At 62.2% G+C, this 20,755-nt stretch overlaps 2 protein-coding genes across 4 annotated transcripts in view; one reads left to right on the top strand and one right to left on the bottom strand.

Moving 5' to 3' along the window:
* The first annotated feature begins 254 nt into the window (after positions 1-254).
* Positions 255-12,081, top strand: LOC138814679 (telomere length regulation protein TEL2 homolog). The gene is made up of 21 exons (XM_070003828.1): positions 255-517; positions 1,152-1,500; positions 2,035-2,312; positions 4,057-4,125; positions 4,334-4,481; positions 4,936-5,038; positions 6,630-6,698; positions 6,873-7,014; positions 7,100-7,236; positions 7,696-7,775; positions 7,935-8,039; positions 8,299-8,387; positions 8,529-8,620; positions 8,781-8,897; positions 9,021-9,092; positions 9,257-9,448; positions 10,116-10,207; positions 10,641-10,740; positions 10,917-10,981; positions 11,190-11,305; positions 11,575-12,081. Exons 2-21 carry the CDS (start codon positions 1,166-1,168, stop codon positions 11,679-11,681), a joined length of 2,508 nt encoding a protein of 835 aa, XP_069859929.1. The 5' UTR covers positions 255-517; positions 1,152-1,165; the 3' UTR covers positions 11,682-12,081.
* A 71-nt stretch (positions 12,082-12,152) lies between these two features.
* The window catches only part of LOC138814677 (intraflagellar transport protein 140 homolog), a 59,030-nt gene continuing 50,427 nt past the window's right edge, over positions 12,153-20,755 (bottom strand). For 2 of the 3 annotated variants that reach the window (XM_070003825.1, XM_070003826.1), the window contains 12 exons: positions 20,430-20,607; positions 19,746-19,936; positions 19,249-19,344; positions 18,941-19,073; positions 18,569-18,712; positions 17,781-17,909; positions 17,485-17,667; positions 16,350-16,556; positions 15,999-16,211; positions 15,740-15,906; positions 13,907-14,048; positions 12,153-12,767 (listed from right to left, as the gene is read on the bottom strand). In XM_070003825.1, coding sequence (XP_069859926.1) covers positions 12,561-12,767; positions 13,907-14,048; positions 15,740-15,906; positions 15,999-16,211; positions 16,350-16,556; positions 17,485-17,667; positions 17,781-17,909; positions 18,569-18,712; positions 18,941-19,073; positions 19,249-19,344; positions 19,746-19,936; positions 20,430-20,607 — 1,990 coding nt within the window. In that variant the 3' untranslated portion in view covers positions 12,153-12,560. The remainder of the gene's footprint in view (positions 12,768-13,906; positions 14,049-15,739; positions 15,907-15,998; positions 16,212-16,349; positions 16,557-17,484; positions 17,668-17,780; positions 17,910-18,568; positions 18,713-18,940; positions 19,074-19,248; positions 19,345-19,745; positions 19,937-20,429; positions 20,608-20,755) is intronic. The other variant, XM_070003827.1, reaches the window with a different exon arrangement.

Genomic DNA, 20,755 nt, shown 5'->3' with positions numbered 1-20,755 from the left:
TCATGGTTCAAAGCCAGCCCGGGCAGAGCCCCAGCCACGAGGGAGGCCCAACGTCTCGAGACACAGTCACGCCCCCCCCCGCCCCCCCCCGCCCCCGCCCCCAGGACCAACTGCTGCGGATCAGCCGACAGCAGGAGTTCACGCCCACCGCCAGACTCCAAGGTAAAACCACGCCCACACGGCCACAGACCACGCCCCATGCCCCACAGGGCCACGCCCACAGAGGAAAGCCGTCTTCTGCGCAGGCGCAGACCCAGTCGCTGCCGTCGCACAACTAATTCGTCAGGCGCGGCTGGCGCGTTCCGGCCCACAGCCTTTAAACACCCGCGGCAGCCGCCTCGGCCGGGAGACTCCAACTCGCGGCTGCTGGCCGGTCCTGACGGACTGAGCAGTTCTCCCGGGGCCGCGGCGCTGTGGCGGGCGAATCGGCGGTGACGAATCCAAGGCGGGGAGTCGGCGGCACCCGGGATCCCGGGGCGCAGCGGCGGCTCCGGAGCCCGGGGCAGGCGGGGGCCAGGTCGGCGGCGGGGCCGGGGCCCGGGGCAGGCGGGGGCCAGGGCGGGGGCGGGGCCGGGGCCCGGGGCAGGCGGGGGCCAGGGCGGGGGCGGGGCCGGGGCCCGGGGCAGGCGGGGGCCAGGGCGGGGGCGGGGCCGGGGCCCGGGGCAGGCGGGGGCCAGGGCGGGGGCGGGGCCGGGGCCCGGGGCAGGCGGGGGCCAGGGCGGGGGCGGGGCCGGGGCCCGGGGGTGACGGGGGCCAGGGCGGGGGCGGGGCCGGGGCCCGGGGGTGACGGGGGCCAGGGCGGGGGCGGGGCCGGGGCCCGGGGGTGGCGGGGGCCAGGTCGGGGGTCGGGCTGGGTCGGGACCAGGCTGGTGATGGTGGGGGGCCCGGTCGGGGGCGGGGCCGGGGCCTGGGCCTGGGGGTGGCGGGGCCAGGGCGGGGGCGGGGCCGGGGTCCGGTGGTGGGGGGGGGGCCCAGGTCGGTGCCCAGGAGGTGGGGGCTGTGAAGCCCAGGCCTGGCAGGATCCGGGAGGGAGGGGGATGAGGAGGCCGGGACGGGAAGGCCAAGGCCGAGGTGAGCTCTGGGCGAGGAGCCTGGGAGGAGGGACTGGCCTCCCCACCTCGGCTGACCTCTGGCCTTCCTGTGACCCTCAGGCTCGCCCTGCAGGATGGACCCTGAGCTGTCTGCCGTCCGCATCTCCGTCCGAGAAGCCATTCACACCCTGTCCTCTTCTGAGGACGGGGTTCACATCCTGTCCACCCTGGGTGCCCTGAAGCGGTATCTGGGTGAGGCGGGCGACCCAGCCCTTGGCAGAGAGAAAGAAGAGTTTGCCACTATACACTTCTCGGCTTTCCTCAGATGTCTGTTCAGCAAGCTGAGCCCCAGCTGGTTGGAGCTGACCCCAGATGGCCAGCTGGAGCAGATCTGGGGAAGCTTCTTCCTGGAGGGCCCTGCTGACCAGGCCTTCCTGGTGATCATGGAGGCCATCGAGGGCACTGCCGGGTGAGGGGCAGGGGCGTGGCCCAGGAGCGGTTGGTTACGGTGAAAACCCGGCAGCTGCATGGGCCTCTCAGCCCTGACAGTAGGGTGTCCTGGAAGGCGTGAAAAGAGGACTGAGAACTGTCCTTTCACAGCTGGACCCTGGTGTCCATTTCTTCCCGGGGAAGGCCCTTGCCTCCCCTCTCCGCTGCCTGGGCGAGCAGGGCTCGCATCACTGGTGCAGGCAGCGAGTCCGCTCCAGCGGCAGCAGCACAGCTGGCGCCTGCTGACCTCGCTCAGGGCAGCGTGGCCTAGCTGCTGTAGGCACGCCACAGACACCAGTCCCGGGCGGTTTCCAGGTTGGCCGTCAGGTCACATGCCGTTCCTTGTGAGGACACTCTGAGCGGCACTCACATCCCACCACCAGTATCCGCTCGTTCAGAACAGGAGTTTTCCTTCAGCTCATGAGTCAGGACACCGATGTCGCCTGCGTGCTAAGGGCTGTGGGAGGCGGGGGAGGAGAGGCTCGGGGGCTTCTAACACACCTGCACTGTTCAGCCCCAGCTTCCGTCTGATGAAGATGGCGCAGCTGCTGGCCAGGTTCCTCAGCGAGGGCAGGGTGGCAGCTCTGATAGAAGAGCAGTGTCGGCCACGGACGCAGCCCAGCTTCCCGCTCCTCCAGGAGACGCTGCTCAACAGGGTGGTGGGCCTGCCTGACCTCCTGGGCAACCGCCTGCAGCGGGACAACCTGGCTCCCTTCTTCCCCCAGAGCTACTTCCCTCTGCTGGGGGAGGAGGTGGCCCGGGCCCTGCGGGCTGCCGTGGACACCCTCCGAGGTGAGTGCTCCACCGTCTTAGCTGTCATCCCCTCCTCCATCCCATCTAAGGAGGGTTTGATGGCTTGTGGGGACTTTGGGGTCCTGGTGACACGATCAGGTTAGGCACCGGGGTTTCATCATGGGGGCAGGGGGGGATCCTGAATTCCCTTAGTCCTTGGTTGGATACTGGGCAAAGCCACCAAGCTGGGGCCTGTTCTATGCCTGTCCTTTGAGCTGAACTGCACTGCACAAGGGACTTGTCCTTGTTGGCTGTGCCTGTGCTGGGCGTCCACACCGTGTTGAGGTCTTTGGGTCTGAGGCGAATGTTGAGGCTGACTTCGACCCCTCCAAGTCACCCAGAAATCCAGCATAGCCCATGGAGTGTCAGAGGTTAGCTCTATAGGCGTGTTCAAGAGTAAGGTGGGAGTAGGAGCCACTGAGTTCCATGAGGACGTGGCTGTCACACTCATGCCAGCAGGGTGCCAGCAGGGTAGACGTGTCAGAACCTTTGCCGACTCCTGCAACATGGCCTATTTTTTTTTTTTTTTTTTTTTTTGAGGGGGGTAGTAGTGGGGCTGGAAATTTGGGACCTCTTGTTACATTTGCTTATTCATGGTTGGTACTCTACTACTGAGCCATGCTTCCAGCCCAACCTTTGTTTTTAAATGTGACAGTACTGGGGCTTGAATTCAGGGTTGATATTGCCCTTTATCTTTTTTTTTTTTTTTTTTGGTCAATCATGGGGCTTGAACTCTGGGCCTGGGCGCTGTCCCTCAGCTTTTCAGCTCAAGGCTAGCGCTCTACCATTTGAGCTACAGTGCCCTTTCAGTTTTCTTCTGGGTTATTGGAGATAAGAGTTTCATGGACTTTCCTGCCCGGGCTGGCTTTGAACCATGATCCTCAGATCTCAGCCTCCTGAGTAGCTAGGATTACAGGCTTGAGCCACCGGTGCCCAGCCCCCTTATCTTTTTTGCTCAAGGCTGGTGGTGTATTACTTGAGCCACAGCTCCACTTTTGGCTTTTTGATGGCTAATTGGAGATATGAGCTGCTCACAACACTTTTTTTTTGGCCAGTCCTGGGGCTTGAACTCAGGGCCTGGGCACTGTCTTTGCTCAAGACTAGCACTCTACCACTTGAGCCCCAGTGCCACTTCTGGCTTTTTCTGTGTATGTGGTGCTGAGGAATTGGACTCAGGGCTTCATGCAAGCTAGGCAAGCACTCTACCGTTAAGCCACATTTCTAGTCCTCTCATAGATGTTTCTGCCCAGACACTTCTGTCCAGGCTGGCTTTGAACCATGATCTCCGATACCAGCCTCCTGAGTAGCTAGGATCACAGACATGAGCCCTGGCTCATGAGCCCAGGTCTCTCCTTGTTCTCGATCTTCTCATGGCTCCTCTTTCACTGATGAGCAAGTTCTTTACTTTTTCGTGAGTGGTGGCAGCTGCTCCAGTGTCCACCACCAGGCCGCAGTTCTGTAGTGGGCCTGTGACTGAGTCCCCTCTCAGTACCTGCTTTTCCTTGGTGACTTTCTGCCCATTTTCACGTGGCAGGCATTTAGTGATGGCTAGGTGGGCTGATTGGCATGGGTGAAGCTTTGGCATTTTCTGAGTGCCATTCCCCGTCTAGATCTTGGCTGGCAGGAGACTGGCTTGTTCTTGTACACCTGTTCTGAGTGGAGCAGTGTTCTCACAAAAAGTAGCCACTTCTTGGCTTCCTTACGGCCGTCGCGCCTTCACAGTCAGTCTTGTTTTCTGTCTCAGAGGGCCAGGACTGTTGTGTCTCCTTCGTGTCTCGAGTCCTGGGGAAGGTCTGCATCCAGGGCAGGCAGAGTGAGTGGCACCCATTCCCCTCGCACCTTTCCTTGGGGGTGGGGGGTATGGGAGTGGGTGTGGGGGGTAGTCTGGTGTCACTGTGCATCCCCACAGTCTCGTCCTCAGTGGACCCCTTGTGGTGTCCACTCTGAGTCCTGGCTGTGCTGTGAGCCCGTGGCCCCCTGGCCGGGCACAGCTCCTGAGGCCCAGGCTTGTGTCTCCTCAGAGGAAATCCTGGGTGTGCTGGTGCCCCGGCTGACGGCGCTCACCCAGGACAGCTGTCTGTGGCAGCGGGTCTGCTGGCGCCTGGTGGAGCAGGTGCCTGATCGGGCCATGGAGGCTGTGTTGACTGGGCTCATGGAGGCTGCGCCGGGGTAAGCTGCTAGGTGCCCCTCTGAGTTAGTGTTTCTCTGGGGCGCGGGTGGGGAGCCCACTGAGGCCACTGTCTATGTGCCCTCCACCCTGGTTGTGCTTGTGGGGTGCGAGGGCTGGCTCTTCCTCAGCATCGGTGTTTCTAGATAGCCACTGGTTGCACAAGTGCAGGTCCTTATGCTTTTCACAGCCTAGCTGCCCCCCCTCCACCCCGAGTCTATGCCCAAGTAGACCCCCAACCTCTGACAGGCCTCCCAACTCTGCCCAAGTAGACCCCCAACCTCTGACAGGCCTCCCAACTCTGCCCAAGTAGACCCCCAACCTCTGCAGTCCACAGGATTTTTCAGTCCCAGGGCCCTTGGCGTTTCCTGGTGAGAAGAACACAGATGGGAGAGTGCCTTTCCTACACTCCTCCAAGGACGGCTGTGACCCAGCCCCTCCCGTCCCTACCCACAGGCCTGAAGTCCTGTCTCGACTTCTGGGGAACCTAGTGGTGAAGAATAAGAAGGCCCAGTTTGTGCTGACCCAGAAGCTTCTGTTCCTGCAGTACCGGCACACGGTGAGAAAGCAAGCAGGGCGTGTGCTGCCCTGAGCACTGGAAGAACTCTACCAGAAACGGAGTTGGCTGGGAATGGGCTTTGGTGGGCAAGAGCCTGCCTGCTTGTCCTGCATGAGACCTGGCGTTCCATGCCAGCGCCACATGCACAAACCCCCCCCCCGAAGGGTCGGTGAAGTGGGGGCACTTCCCTCCCTACTGACAGGCTGCTGTGACCCGGGCACTGGGCACCAGGCAGGCGTTCCACAGGTCCCTGGCCCTCCTTCCGGCCCAGGAGGTGCCCTTGCCAGCTCTGTTCCGTGATGCCAGGATGTGGCTGCCACCGTCCTTGTGGCCCAGCGTCCAGCGTCCAGCTCAGGGTGCCAGCATGTCGGCATCAGGTGTCAAGAGCGGGACAGTGGGGCTGGTTTCTTAGTGATTACTGAGCTGAACTCTGTCTTGGGTGCCACCTGCCTCACAGCCATCACCCTCTGCGAGGGGGCCCGCGCTGCACGCGAAGCCAGCAGTGCACTGCCTCACCAGGAGCTGCTGGGCCCTGGGGGCAGGCCAGGGCTGCAGGGGTCTGCAGCAGACCTATTGAGCACGCGAGAGCAGCGCCCTGGAGGAGGCCTGGCCAGGCCCAGCGGAGCAGCCTCCGAGTGAGCCATCAGGAGGGTGGGCCAGGCTGACCTGAGCTGGTACTGGGTCTCTCTTGTGGCAACGGCAGGAGGCAGGGAGCTGAAAAGGCCAACTAGGCTGCTGGCAGACCTGAGCAGGGGTGTGCCGAGTGGGCTGTGGGCCCGGTAGTCATTCTGGCTCTTGTGAGGACTGAGGTGGAGCCAGCGTGGAACTGCAACTCAGTCCCCCACTGGCTGCGTGGCGGGCCGCTGGAGACAGCGGCCTACACTGGCAGCCAGGTACCACTCTGCATAGAGCAGGAGGGAAGCCCTGAGCTCTTCATAGCTCAGCTGCTGGCCAAGGGGCGGTGGGCAAGTGCAGTCCCGAGTAGATGGAGAGCCAGAGCTGCCCCACCCAACCCCGTGAGGGGGTATCGGAGCCCCTCGCCCCACAGTCCCAACGGGACGGCCACAAAGCAAGAACTGCAGGTGCCAGCGCGGACGTCAGGTGCCCTTTCCTGGGTGAAAGAGCAGCTGCTCAATGAGCGGCCCGAGGCCAGGTCAGCACCCAGTGAGGCTGGCAGCCTAGAGCCGAGCGTGGCCAATGGCGGCCATCAGAGCAGGTGTTGGAGTTGGTGGCAGGATTCTCGGCCCCACCAGTGCCGTCAGTGAAGCGCAGGGGAAGGAGAAGTGGGAGTTGGGAGTCAAGGAATTGAATTTCATAGTTCTGCTCATGGAAGAAGGCCAAAGAGTAAGGAGAAAGCTGCCCCTCGGTGTGTCCCGCTGGCATGGGAAACACACCGGGGTGTGGGGCCACAGGCAGGCTGGGATCCCAAGTGCAGTGCTGAGTGACTTCCGCTCTGCGAGCCGGAACTCGGGCCAGCTACTCCATCGCTAAGCGTGTGCTCCAGCCTGGAAGACACGGACAACTGCCTTAGAAACACCAGGTGGCAGGGAGAGCGTGTTCTCTGCGGTGACAGTGTGGGCTTTTGCCGCAGACGCCCATGCTGCAGAGCCTGCTGGGGTACCTGGCCGCGGACAGCCAGCGGCGGCCGCTCCTCGTCCAGGTAAGGGCCGCCTTTCATCTCATCCCCAGGGTGCCCGGGCTGTCCTCGGGCGGGGAGGGCGGGTCTAGCTTTGCGTGTGCCGGAGCCCCCTGCAGTGGCTGGACAGCCAGCCACGCGCGGTCCTGAGCCGTGGCAGAGTGGCTGCCTGACCAGGCAGGACCACACCACCCACAGGCACTGAAGGAGCTGCTGGAGACGTGGGGCAGCGGCAGCGCCGTCCAGCACGCGCCCCTGGCTCAACAGCGCTACATCAGCACAGCCATCCTCATCTGCCTGGCACACCTCGGGGAGCCGGAGCTGCAGGACAGGCGGGACGGTGAGCGTGCGGCACGCGTGGCCCGGGCGCCGCCTTGCCGTGGGCGCCCCCAGGAGCGCTCAGGGCTCACGTCTGCTGCTTCCAGAACTGCTGGCCAGCATGATGGCGGGGGTGAGGTGCCACTTGGACAGCAGCCTGCCTGCCGTGCGCCGCCTGGGCATGGTCGTGGCCGAAGCCCTCAGCTCCCGCACCCACCCCGAGGGGCCCGCCCTCAAGTTCCAGGTAGGCGGGGCCGGCCTCCTGGGGGCCGGGGTGTTGGCGCACGGGGGCTGCGCCGGATTCATCACAGACGTCCTCCAGACGGGCGGGGGAAGAGCCTGTCTTGTTGCCCGGGGTTGCTGGGAGGCCTGGCCAAGCTGGCGACAGGTCGCTCTGAGCAGGTGGCTTGCTTCTGCTGCCTGCTGTGCCAGCGGTTACCGCTGGGCCTGACCTGCATGGTCCCTGACCGCGCCCTGCCTAGTCTCACGGTGCCGGCCCAAGTGCCCTTGTCTGCTGAGCCCCTGGGATGCCCTCGGGGCATGGCACCGCGGCCATCCTCAGCTCCTCGCAGGGGAGATGAGCCGAGCTCAGCATGGCCAGGCTCCATGGGGTTGGACAGACTGGGGAGGCCAGGCTGCGGCTGTCCCTCGGGGGCATGCGCCTCTGTGGGCAATGCTGACCCTGGCACATCTGCGCTTGCAGTATGAAGACGATGACGAGGTGAGCCGTGAGATGCTGGCCTTGGCCACCCCCCAGCCTCTGGGGGACAGCCCCCAGGCGAGGTGAGGGCCCCCGCATTCCTGGTCTGAAGCTCCCTCTGGGAAGTCGGTGGCCTGGGTGGAAGTCAGGGATGATGTGGGTGGGTGTGGCAGAAGCCTCACCACAGACGCCGGCCGAGGCTCCCACGGGCGGCCCCCGATCACTTCGCTGTCCTTCCCTAGAGACCCATCCCTGGCTCCTCCGGCTGCAGAGACCCCTGCAGAGATGGCCGGAGATGGTGCCCAGTCCCCAGGTCTGCCACAGGGCTCCGGCTCGGAGCTGGACAGGTAGGGCAGGGCCCCTGGAGAGTGGGGTGAGTGAGCGAGCGGTCTGGGCAGGGGGTGCCCTGCGGGGCTCCTGTGCTCCCGGCGCCTCCGCTCTTGCTTTCAGCCCGAGCATCCTGTCCCCGCTCTGATTCTTGCAGCCCTTGCTGGCTGCCTTTCCTGGAGTCCTGGGGGAATCTCAGCATCTTCAGGATTTGTCCCTGGAGAGTGGGAGTCTGCTCCCTGGGGACAGGTGCTTCTGCCGTCTGCTCTGTGTCCACAGTGACGATGAGTTCGTCCCCTATGACATGTCACAGGACAAGGTGCTGAAGAGCAGCAAGGTGCCCCTGTATGTTCGAGACTGTGTGGAAGGTGGGTTTTGGCTGGGGTCCCACGTGGGCCTCACTGTGGCTTTGGCCGAGGGGTGGCTGAGCCCGCCTATCCTCATGGCCGTCCTGACCGCCCGGGCCCACCGGCCCTGGGGCTGAGGCGGGCCTGCCTGGTTCTCTGCAGTCCTGGCCGCGTCGGAGGACCCGGAGTGCTGGGAGGCCGCGCTGCAGGCCCTTGAGGGCCTGGTCCACAGGAGCCCTGAGGCCACTCGGGAGGTGAGCAGGAGGGACTGGGCCACGTGGTGACAGCTCTCCTGGAAGGGAGCCTGCCTCATCAGAGCCCTGCTGAGCGGGTGGCGGGGGGCGGCCCGGGCCGCGTGGGCAGTGGCTGGCTGGGGCCGTGGGCCCCTGACCCCACCCCTTGGCTCTGTGCCAGGTGAGTGTGGAGCTGGCCAGGGTGCTGCTGCACCTGGAGGACAGGACCTGCCTGGTGGGATTCGAGAGACTGCGCCAAAGAGCCCTGGTGCTGGTCACGGTCACGGACCCCGCCCGGGTGAGTCCCCGCACAGTGACACAGCTAGGGCAGCCGGTGGGGAGCACGGCGCAGGCGCTGTCCCGTGCCCTGCAGCAGCCTCGGGAGGCCGGGCCCATGGCGGTCTCTCTTCTCATGGCTTAGGTAGCAGAGTATCTGACCTCACAATTCTACGCTCTGAACTACAGCCTCCGGCAGCGCATGGACATCCTGGACGTAAGTGCCCTGGCCCTCTCGGTCCCAAGCTGCCCCAAGATAGGGAGCCCCAGATCCTTGCAGAGAGTGATCAAGGTCCCCCCCAGGGCTCTGATGGCCGCGGAGCTGACGTGTAGAAGGTCCTTCCGCAGAGCTGTGGCACCGCCCTGTGTCTTCTCCTCTAGGTCCTGGTTCTGGCAGCCCAGGAGCTGTCCCGGCCAGGGCGCCTCCAGAGGCCTGGCTGTTACGGCTTCCCCGGTCCTGGTCCCCAGAGCTTGCCAGCGGTGGCCACCCCTCAGCCTGGCAGCGCTGCGGCTCCTGACTGGCGCGTGGTTGTGGAAGAGCGGATCAGGAGCAAGACCCGGCGGTTCTCCAAGGTCAGCCGAGCTGGACTGCGTGAGGGGGTGGCAGGGTGAGCAGTCAGGTGCTCCCAGGGTCCGTGTGCACCAGGGGGCGGCTCCTGTGCTGGTGAGGCAAGTCAAAATGGGAGTTGGAGTGGCCCATCAGAAGCCAGCCAGTGGCCGCCGTGTGGCTGGGCTTCCCGGCCAGCGGTGATCTTACCCTACCCCACATGTCGGCAGTATCGAGACAGTCTGGGTTTCCACAGGGCTGACCGAGAGCCTGGGGGCTGTTCAGCATCACAGTGCCGAGAAGTCCCACCGTGAGGACCAGGCGTGGTGAATGTGGGATGTCCGGGGCCGGAGCAGGCCGGTGCCGGACCCTGCAGCCTCCAGCTGAGGTGACCTGTGGGGCATAGCGGCCACCTTAAAAATTTTTTTTTTGCCAATCCTAGGGCTTGAAGTGAGGGTCTGGGCGCTGTCTCTGAGCCTCTTTTGTGCTCAAGGCTAGCACTCTACTTGAGCCACAGGGCTACTTCCAGCTTTTTCTGAGTTGTTTACTGGAGATGAGTCTCACAGATTTTCTGCCAGGGCTGGTTTCAAACCACAATCCTCAGATCTTAGTCTCCTTAGGAAGTAGGTTACAGGCATGAGCCACTGGCCCGTCTTGGCGTGGCCATCTGATGGGACCGTATGTGTCTGGCAGGGTTCTTCCCGGCAGAGGCTGCCAAGTGGCCCCAACGACTTCAACTCTGTGGCTGGGTGCTTCTTCTTTCCCCTCATTCAGCGCTTTGACCGGTGAGCGGGTTTTCTGGGGCCCTGAATGCAGTGTGCACACGGTGCTGCAGGGTAGAATCTGAGATGGGGTTTTGCACAGAAATGTGTTGTGAGCATGTCTGGAAGGGCCCTCTGCTGGGGAGCGTGTGGTGAGGGTATTGGTCATCCATCGCTCTCTTCCTGTCTCGGGCTCAGGGTTCTGTTGTGTTAACACGGAGCCTGCCTGGCACCGCCCACTTCCCGCCACTCCTTCCATCTCCGAGTTGGGCTCCACCCCTTACTCAGGCTGAGAGCTGGGGTGACAGTAGGGGTTACACTCCTGACTCAGGGCCCGGCTTGTACTGTGTGGGTCAGAGTAGGCAATACAAGAGGGGGTGTCTCCTGCAGTAGCCCAGGAATTCAGGCAGCCAGCCCTGAAGTCCTGATGCTGCCTTTCCTCTCTTCTGTATTGTAGACCGCTGGTGACCTTTGACCTTTTGGGAGATGACCAGCTGGTTCTTGGAAGACTAATCCATACCTTAGGGGCCTTGATGTACCTGGCTGTGAACACCACGGTGAGCAGAGGCATGGGAACCAGAGGCGTCTGAGGAGCGTGGGAGCAACCACCCAGCCCCTGCCACATGTCCGTCTGTCTCCCTGTCTCCATCCCTGGGCTGGACGGTGGTCAGGTCACGGGTGGGAAGCGCTGTGTACCCGAGTCCATGCCCACCTGCCCCTGCTCTGGTGTCAGGTGGCTGCATCCATGGGGAAAGCCCTGCTGGAGTTCGTGTGGGCCCTTCGCTTCCACGTCGACACGTGAGTGCCTGTGGGGGTGAGGGCGGCCATGTTTCTGGGGAAACGGGCCTGGCACCTCCCAAACACGAGATGGGCTGAGCAGGGGGCTAAGGGGGCTGGGCTGAGTGCGGGTACTTGGGGTGTCTGTTGGACTCGGGAGCAGCGTGCAGTCTGTCCTCTGCTTCCTCTTACCACACTACGCCGCCCCTTCTCTACCCCGTGCCGGTAGCTACGTGCGCCAGGGCTTGCTGTCGGCTGTGGCCTCCGTTCTCCTCAGTGTGCCGGCGGAGAGGCTGCTGGGAGACCTGCCGGAGGAGCTTCTGGAAGCCAGGTCCTGGCTGGCTGGTGCGTGTGCCGGTGATCACCAGGGGTCACTCGGGTGACTGCAGCAGCTGGGGGAACAGTAGAGGGTCTGGAAAAGGAACTCTGCACGTGGCTCTATCGCCTGGCCCGGTCTGCAGCTCTCAGGGAGGAGGGGGATGGGTGGTGATGGACAGTGGAGGAGGGTGGTGGATGGGAACGGGTGGTGGGTGGTGGTGCGGGGCATCTTAAAGCAAAGGCACAGGGCAGTCCCTCAGTGCCACCTGTCTTGCTCTTCCCTCCTCCCTCGGCAGATGTGGCTGAGAAGGACGTGGATGAGGACTGCAGGAAGATGGCGGTGAGGGCTCTGCTGCTTTTGGAAAGACTCAAAGACTCGCTCCTCCCTGCTTCCTCCCCCTAGTCCTGCAGTGTCCCGTCCACAGGGAGAGGGGATGGGTGGCCTCCGAGGAGGGCCTGAGGCAGTGGCTTGGGAGCGTGCCTGGCCTGGAGGGCCGTGCTGGGCAGCGTGCAGCCCGCAGCCCCTTCCCGGCCCTGCTGTCAGTCGAGGAGGCTTGTGTTCAGCTGACAGGAGGGCTCTGTGCGGTCCCTGCCCCACTGATGGGCTGTGTGGGGGGCTCTGGGCCAGGGCAGCCCTTCCTCCAAGGGGCAGGGTGGATGGGGTCTAGCTGGCTCCCCGGGAGGGCTCCACCATACTCCTTCAGGGTGTCGGGCAGCAAAGCAGTCGGGTTGGCCCTCTGGTCCCATAGCGCGGGGCTTCTCAGCACTAGGTCCCGGAAAATAAACAGGGTAGCAGGCGATAACGCCATCTTCCTCTGTTTTTCACATGCCTCATGAGGGCAGCCACGATGGGAGACAGGAAGGGGCCCGGGCCTCTGGGAAAATACTTTATTGGAGTCATAGCCACTGAGGCGGGCCCGGAGGCAGAAGAGCATGGACATCAGAGCATAGGCCTGGGGCCCTGCCAGGGGCTGTCTGTGCCAACTTGGGCAGTTAGCAGAAAGGGGCATCTACTAGCCTCAAGTAGCCACAAGGACACAAAGCTCTAGAAGCTAGACTCCACCATCTGTGGTTGGGGGAACATAGGAACGAGGAGTCCAACTCTCCTGAAAGGAGCTAAATGGCATCCTAGGAGCCCCCAGGAGCCGGGCACGCAGAGGCGGCATGCCCTCCATCCTCGAGGCCTGGACACGGGGCAGGCCCACAGCACACCGCCTCCCAGGCGTGGCCCTGCCCCTGCCACTACCCCATTTATGTGCGGCTCGCACCGGGGAGCAGGGCCTCAGGGCTCACTCTCCACCTCCTCCACCACTTCCTCGTCCACCTCCTTGTGGTCCTCCATGCTGTTGTGGCGGATCCGCTCAGGCATGATGCGGGACAGCGGGAGGCCCAGGGCCTGGTGCACGGCGTCCACCGTGCGCTGGTCCACATAGTAGGACATATTGGCGGAAGGAAGTCTCTTCCGCATCTCCTCAAGGTACTTGTAGGCCTAGGGCAGAGATCATGAGTCACGTGAATGCCTAATGGTCATGAGGGCCGGGGATTGTGGGAGCCCCCATCCCCTCACAGTAAGGAGGTGTCCTAAACCCCCGTCGCCCGACGCTCTGCCCTGGGGTAGGGACAGCCTCGCAGCTTCCCGCTGCGCGGAGGCTGCTCAGCACTGACAAGGGCCACTGGGTTCCTCGTGGCACATGTCTTGAGCTCTGGGCTGCTAACACTAAGCTGTGATGGGTATAAACAGCTGAGCCCCAGACCCGAGGCCTGCGGCAGCCTGGCACAAGCCTGCCAGGGGGAGGCAGACTATTCATCCACACTGAGACACCTGCTTGTTGGAGAGGAGGGCTTCGCTGGCCTGGAACTAAAGTCTCCTGCGTGGTGGGCCTTGAGTGTACACTAGAACGCAACCTGCACAGATCGCCAGAGATCAGTATAAAATGTGAGTGGCTTTGTGCCATTAAAAAAGCCATCAGCCCGTATCCCTAGCTGTCTGTCAATGGAGAGCTGGCATGAACCTCCAGGAATGAAGATGCCTCCCTGGGCACTTAACGGTTGCCTGTGTGTGTCAGCACACTGCTGGGCACAGAACAAGCTCGGGCCCGGGAATGCCAGGGTGCAGAGGCTGGCGCCCGTGTGCCCTGAACACAACCAGGCCTGGGAAGATGCCACGCCAGAGATCAAAGGACCAAGTGTGGGATGAGGAGTTGGGTGGCAGCAGCAGCAGAGCAGACGCTGGAAGGAAAGCTGGTGAACTTGGAAGGGGAGGAGCAGCAACTGCCCCACGTGAGAACAGAGCGGGGAGGAAGGGAGTCAGAGGTGTGGCTGCGAGGGGAGGTGGAGGAGGAACAGAGCACAGCACACTTCCTCACTGTGTGAAGGAAACAGTTACACGTCCTACCAGACAGAGATGGATCCACACCAAGTGATGTGTGCAAGTGGGGCTGCGGTGGACAGCATGACCACACAAGCTGGAGCAAGGGGGAGCGGCGCTGTGGGCAGCTGCCGTGGTCTGGGGTGACTGCGGGAGCCTGTCACCTCCAGGACAGCAGGATGGACAGGCTGCCAACAGTGACTGAGCTACGGGGCACCGGGGCACCGGGCTGCGGGGAGCCGGGGAAGCAGGGGCCTCACCATCTGGTGCTCCTGCCTGTGCACGTGGTGCTCCACCAGGAAGCCGTACACATCGCCGATGCGGATAGTGCTGTCCAGGTCTGGCTCCTCCAGGAGCAGCTCGCACTGCCTCACCGACTCCTTGGGGTCCTCCGTGTAGTTCCTGCCAGCAGACCAGAGAGGTCTGAGCTGGGGCACACACAGCCAGAGGCCGGCTGGCTCCTGTCCTGCAGAAGCAGCCCCGGGCAGTGGCCAGTGACAGGTTCTGGAGTTGTTATTCCACTAATTCCTTATCTATTAGTTGATTCACAGGTGGGGCTGGGAAGCTGGCTCAGTGGTAGAGTGCTTGCCCCCCATGCATGAGGCCCTGGGTTTGATTCTTCAGTACCACATAAGCAGAAAAAAGCCGGAAGTGGTGCTGGGGTTCAAGTGGTAGAGCGCCTTGAGCTGAAGAGCTGAGGGACAGCGCCCAGGCCCAGAGTTCAGCTTCCACAAACGACAACAACCCCCACCCCAAAAGAAAAAAAACAACACCCCAAAACCAAAAAACAAATACTGGTGATGGCAGAGCCAAGTCCTTGTCCCAAGCCAAAGTCTCCTAACCTAGTCCCAGGGAACATTCCAGAAGAAGCCCACAGAGGGACGTGTGCCATCTCCAAGGCAGTTTGGAGGAGCAGAGCACAGGTCAGCCCGTGTGCCAGGTGCAGGGGTTTCAGGGCGGGGCGTAACTGCGCGGCCACTACGGCAGGCCCTGGCTCCGTAGTCTTGGCAGACAGTGACCCGTCCAGAGTGGACAATGAGCTGTGACGGGGTCAGGGCCCATCAGCCATGCCAACCTGGCCACTAGCCCAGAGCCTTGCCTGCCTTAGCGCTGAGCGCTGCAGGGCTGTCTCCCCGGCCCCTTGTCCTGCACCCTGTTCTTGGTTAATGAGTCCAGGCTGGGAGAAGACAGTCTTCCTGAAGCCCACTGTGTCCGCGCAGTCCACAGCCTTCCCGGAGCCCACTGTTGTGTCTGCTGCAGTCCACAGCTACAGGATTTTTTTTTTTTTTTTTTTTTTTGGGTCTGGTCGTGGGGCCTGAACTCTGGGCCTGGGCGCTGTCCCTCAGCTCTTCAGCTCAAGGCTAGCGCTCTACCACTTGAGCCACAGCGCCACTTCTGGCTTTTTTCTTTTTGCTTATGTGGTGATGAGGAATTGAACCCAGGGCCTCAGGCATGCCAGGCAAGCGCTCTACCACTGAGCCACCTTTCCAGCCCCCAGCTACAGGATTTGAAGCGTTGTTTCAAATGTTTTGGGAACTCGTTGTTGGGAACTCTATTTTCAGATAAGTAAAAACAACTGATCTTTCGGCAGAAGCTGTTTTGCTCCTTATAGCACGGACACAGGAGCTGCTTTGAAAAACTGAATTATCCAGCAATAGATTTAAAAGTCCTGAAAAACAGAGGCAAGCCAGGTGGAGCTGAGTTGTGTGTGTGAGATCGGCTAACACCGCTGCCCGCACCATACCTGCCCCTCATTCGATGCCCCACTTAACCCCAACACCCCGCCAGGTCCCCTATCAGATACTGCGCCCCCTCATCCCCTTCCCCTCCACACCAGCCTCCCTCCCGCTGGCTCTGATGCTCAAACAATCCGGCTGGCGCCTTGGTTTTGAAGCAGTTGTTGGGTGCGGCTCAGCTGTATCCCCCAAATTCCTATCTAGTCCAAGGAGCTGGGAGCAGGTACTTGGTCTGGAGTGGTCTTGCAGACAACCTGAACTCCCCTAGAGTTGCGGACAATGAATGAGGTGCAAACGGAGCCTAGGGGGTACAAGCCGGGCTCCAGGCGGCCTGCGCCGGGCCTCTGGGGCACCTACCTGCGGGCCTGGATGAATCTCTTCACCAGTGTCATCTTGCTCTGCAGCTGGGCCAGCTTCGTCTCCTGGTCCAGCGGGCTCTTGGCTTTGGCCTTGGACAGGCACTTGTAGGCCTCGGTCAGTGCGCCATGGGCCTTGTCATAGTTCTGATATTCGTCGATCTCCACCTGTGCCCAAGAGGAGCCCCCATCAGGACTGGGGCTCCACCATCCTCCCCAACCTCCCCGCCCCCCGCCGGAACCCCAAAGAGGGTCTGTACCTGGGCACAGGCATCATAGAAGCCGGCCAGGAGGTCCAGGGCTCGACCTTTGGTGTAGAAGCTGATGATGTTCTTCATGATCTCTGGCTCCTTCCGCCAGTCCAAGGACTGCAGGTAATTGGCAGCCATGATGTAGATTTCCTTCTGCCTGGAGACACCCGCAAAGAACACAATCTTCTCTGTGTCCCCAGACTTGAGCAGCGCTCTCATGGCCTAGGAAGACAATGGGGGAGGGCTTGGGCGGGCAGCCAGGGGTGAGCTGCCTGGCCCGGCTCCAGAAAGGCTGGAAGCAGGGCACTGCATGACACATCCACAGGGATGCCTGGCTCCACGGGGCAGCGGGCGGCCCACCTTCAGCTTGTTCCCAGCCTGTGTGTACTTCTTGGTGGCCAGGTGGTAGTGGCCCTGGCGCATGCAGCAGTTGGCAATCTGTTCTAGCAGCTCTCGCCGCGACTCCTCAGTCAGCTCCTTTGAGTCTTTGGACACGGTCATCTTCTCAGCCATCTCCTCAGTGATGGTCATATTCTGGTCCACACACAGCTGCAGAGCCTCCTGATACTGAGAGGGGCAGGGAAGCAGAGATGCTGAGGGCCGAGGGCTGGTGTGCCTGCACATCCCCCCGCCCCTCCCCCCCCCCCACCCGAGGAAGCCAGGGCCATGGCGGCCGCTGTCTGGGCTGGGCCGCAGGTGGAAGGGATGGGATGTTCCCCGCATGCCAGCCCACTGTACTAGACACAGCCACACAGGCCCATCCCTTCCTTCCTTCCTTTTTTTGTTAGTCGTGGGGCTTGAACTCTGGGCCTGGGCGCTGTCCCTCAGTTCTTCAGCTCAAGGTGAGTGTTCTACCACTTGAGCCACAGCGCCACTTCTGGCTTTCTGGTGGTTTATTGGAGATAAGTGTCACAGACTTTCCTGCCTGAGCTGGCTTTGAACCACAATCCTCAGATCTCAGCCTCCTGAGTAGTTAGGTTTATATCAGTGAGCCAGGTTTATGCCTGTAATCCTAGCTACTCAGGAGGCTGAAATCTGAGGATCATGGTTCAAAGCCAGCCCGGGCAGGAAAGTCTGAGAGACTCTTATCTCCAATAAACCACCAGAAAACCGGAAGTGGCACTGTGGCTCAAGTGGTAGAGCGCTCACCTTGAGCTGAGGAGCTGAGGGGCAGCGCCCAGTCTTGCTGGTAGAGCACTCGCCTTGAGCTGAAGCGCTGAGGGGCAGCGCCAGTCTTGCAGGTCACTCGTGTGGGTGGTGTGCTCTGCCTGTGGTTGGTCATCTGAGTGAGCAGGTGTATGTTTTTCCTGCTGTGCTTGTCCGTGGAGGCCTGCTGGCTGGTGGGAGACGAGCTCTCCGCTTATGCGGGGTGCAGCCTGCTGTCCTGCCCTGGGCCTGAGCACAGCTGCTCTGTATCTCTTATTACAGGCGTGTGCCACCACAGTGGAGCCTCTCACCACCCCTACCCTAGCCACCTCTCCCCCTGGCCTTGAACCTTCTTGGCAGCCAACAGCAGGTCCACAGCCTTCTCAAACTGCTTGTGCTCGATGCAGAAGTCGGAGCATCGGGCCAGGAGTGCGGGGTCCGACTTCTCGTCCAGGTCCTCTGCTATGAGCTGCAGAGCCGCAAACTGCTGGGTGGCGAAGGCCAGCTCCAGGGCCTTGGAGAAGTGGCCAGCCTGTGGACAGTCGTGGACTCTGAGCAGCTGCGCAGGCTGCAGGAACGTGCCTCACATCCTCCCGGGTCACCAAGGGTGCTGCCTGCCGGTCCCTGGGTGGGGCCAGGCCTCACCTTGTGGTAAAGCATGACAGCCCTGTCCATCTGCTCGCCCTTCTCCTCGTAGTACCTCGCGGCCTCGATCATGTCCTCTGGGGAGCTCAGCAGGGCCAAGTTCATGAGCTGGTCATCCAAGTTGTTCTCCTGCGGGGAGGGGAGGCAGGACTCCATGGGCCATACCCACCGCACACAGCTAAGGCTGCAATCTGGGAGTCTGGCCGGGTGGGTAAGTCTCCTTCAGCCTGGTGTCTGCAGGTCCTGTCTGGCACTGCCTTTTCTTTTTTTTTTTCTGTTCCTGTATTAGGCTTTGAACTCAGGGTCTCACTCGCGCTCAGCTTTTTCACTCACAGCTGGCACTCTACAACTTGAGCCACACCTCCAGCGTGCTGCTTAATGGGGTGGGGGGGGGGGGAGACTCCCGGGGCTGGCTCCGGATGACACCTTGGTCTCACTAGGTGTTTGTGTATTTTGTTCTATTTTATGAGGCACTGCAAGAAATACCCAATGCAGGAGAAAATTCCAGAAATGAGATCTGGATTGGGACTATTTATCAATGTCCAACAGCTGACATCTGGTTCACGAGCCCCGGATTTAGAACACCCAGACACAATTCAGGGTTCTCTGCACATACAAGGTCAGATGGAGGGTGCTAGAATGGGAAGAGGGCGGGGAGCATGAAGAGCAGTGAGGGGAAGACGAGGGAGGGGTCAGGGAGGGGGGGGGCGAGGGTCCGGGTACAGCCGGGTGGAGGGGGGGGCGAGGGTCCGGGTACAGCCGCTCAGTGCCGGTGTGGAGAACCGTACCTTGCACAGGCGGATGGCATTGTTGAAGGCCTGTGCGCGTGCGTAGAAGTACACGGCCTGCCTCACATCCTCCTGGCTCTCGTACTGCCTGGCCAGGTGATAGGACGCAGCCCAGTTTCCAGTCTCGTTGGCTATTTCCGCAGCCTACAAAGACCCAAAGCGGCCCGAGGCCTCGTCTCGGCCCGGCAACCTCATTCCACCTGATGGGCTGATGGGCTGGCTCCCTGAGATGGGCTTTTTTTTTTTTCTTTTTTTAAAAATTAAATGTATGTTTTGGCCACATCAGGGGTTGAACCCAGGGCCTCACGGGAAAGCTGGCGCGCTAGGCTGCCTGCAGACTGTGTCCAGCCGGGCGGCCGGCTCGGCGCTCACCTTCTGAATGTTGCCCTGGAAGCAGTGAATGCGGACCAGGGAGAAGTAGTCCTGGGCCAGCTCGTAGTAGTGCAGCGCTGAGCTCATCTCCGCCTGGCTCTCCAGGTACTGGGCCCACCACCTCCACAGCGTCCTGCAGAACGGCACGCAGCCGCGGGCGCACGATCAGTGAGCCTGGGAGAGGCTGGAGACCCAAGAACACTCCCCACATCCACCTGGGAAAGGACATGCAATGACCGCCCCCAAAAAACACCCCAAGAGACACCAGCAAGCCTCGCTAATGGGCAGGGTGGCCTGCGGACACTCACTTGTCCTTCATCTTGTTGATGTAGAGCTCCAGGGACTGCAGGTCCTCGGCCAGCATCCTGGGCACCTCGAAGCGGTGCGTGTCTGACTTCTCGTAGCTGTGGAGGGAGGGGACGAGAGGGCCTCATTTCCTCCTGCCTCGGCCTCCTCACCAGTACAGGTGAGGGCGGCCTTCTGTGGGGAGTGGCGCCCGGCCTACAGCCTGTGCTCTTGCGGGGACAAGAGTGTCCTGTGCTGCGGGCTCAGGAGGCTTGTCCCATTTCCTCACACTGATTCCAGAGTGGGGGGACTGGTCCGTGGCCGTGGGGAGCGGGGAGGGGGCACATTGGATCTGTATCGGGCAGCGACAGGGCAGTGGTCGGGCTTTCTGAACTCGCCATGACCGCAGGAGCCTCCTTGGAGAACTGCCCAGGCCCTGCGGACAGGCGATGCCAGCCAGGGCTCACCCCGCCGGGGGAGACGTCTCCCTGCGGGGCCTCGGAGCCCGCCGGGTACTCACTAGCTGAGGGCCAGGCCGCAGTGGGCGCTGGCCTCCAGGTGCCTGGCGTAGTTGTAGTAGGTGGTGCGCAGGTGGATGCGGTCGTGGAGCTCGGCCACCTCCACCGCCTTCTGCCACTGGTCTGAGGCCTGGTAGAACTGGTTGAGGAGGTCGTAGCGCTGGCAGCGCTTGTACAGCTGCTCAGCGTCTTCCTGGGAGTGGAGAAGATCGAGCACAGGGCAGACCCCAGAGGCCACTCCACTGCTTCAGCAGGGTAGCGGCCCAGCCCACGGGGCAGATGCACAGCAGGCACTGGCGTCAGATACCCTGGGTGTCTAAGATGCCACACAGAGAACGACCTCACGCTCCCGCATGGTGTTCTGTGGCCGGCTGGAGAGGGGCCTGGTCCAGCCAGCCAGCCTCGCGTGGAACAGCGCCGTGGACAGCAGCCCCCTCCTCAGAGCTGCCCCACGCTCACAAGTGCAGCCCGCTGCTCAAGGCTGCACCGTACCCTCGGCCTCAATCTGATGGCACTTTTTGAGTTAGCTTTTTGTGGGCCCCTCTGGGAAAGCAGATGTGATGTGAACTCTGAGAGGGCGTAGAAGGTGCCGGACTCCGACACGGACACCTCCCCAGGCCCGGGCCCCACAAGAGCTGACAGCGCCTGCCTTCCCACCAGCCTCCCCGGGAGGCAGCACCACTCACCAGCATGCCCAGCTGAATGGCCAGCATGGCCACTCTGGCCTCCAGCTCGGGCTCAGACTCGGCCTCCCGCAGCGCCCGTGCCCCGCGGGCGTGGCCCATGTTCCCCAGGCACACCTTGGCCACGTCCAGACGCTGGGTTTTGACACACATGCGTGCCATGTTCTCCCAGACGGCTTCGCTGCGGACAGAGAGGAGCCTGGTCAGCTACCAGCCCCAACCACTCGCCAGGGCACTGGCCCACGCACAAGTCCCATGTCCCAGAAGGAAGGAGGGGGAAGCAACCCCCCGCCCCCCAAGCCGCACGTCTCTCATGAACTCCCTGGGGA

The sequence above is a fragment of the Dipodomys merriami genome, unplaced genomic scaffold (genome assembly GCF_024711535.1).
Source record: "Dipodomys merriami isolate MVZ:Mamm:240054 unplaced genomic scaffold, mDipMer1.0.p SCAF_60, whole genome shotgun sequence".
NCBI lineage: Eukaryota > Metazoa > Chordata > Mammalia > Rodentia > Heteromyidae > Dipodomys > Dipodomys merriami.
This window is presented reverse-complemented; position numbering and strand designations above follow the sequence as displayed.

What these genes read in the sequence shown, in the direction of transcription:
- LOC138814679 (XM_070003828.1), top strand. Translation starts at nt 1,166, where the DNA reads ATGGACCCTGAGCTGTCTGCCGTCCGCATCTCCGTCCGAGAAGCCATT. An exon ending in TCCTGCAGTACCGGCACACG is followed by an intron (nt 5,039 to 6,629) that starts GTGAGAAAGCAA and finishes CTTTTGCCGCAG; the next exon opens with ACGCCCATGCTGCAGAGCCT. An exon ending in CGGTCACGGACCCCGCCCGG is followed by an intron (nt 8,898 to 9,020) that starts GTGAGTCCCCGC and finishes CTCATGGCTTAG; the next exon opens with GTAGCAGAGTATCTGACCTC.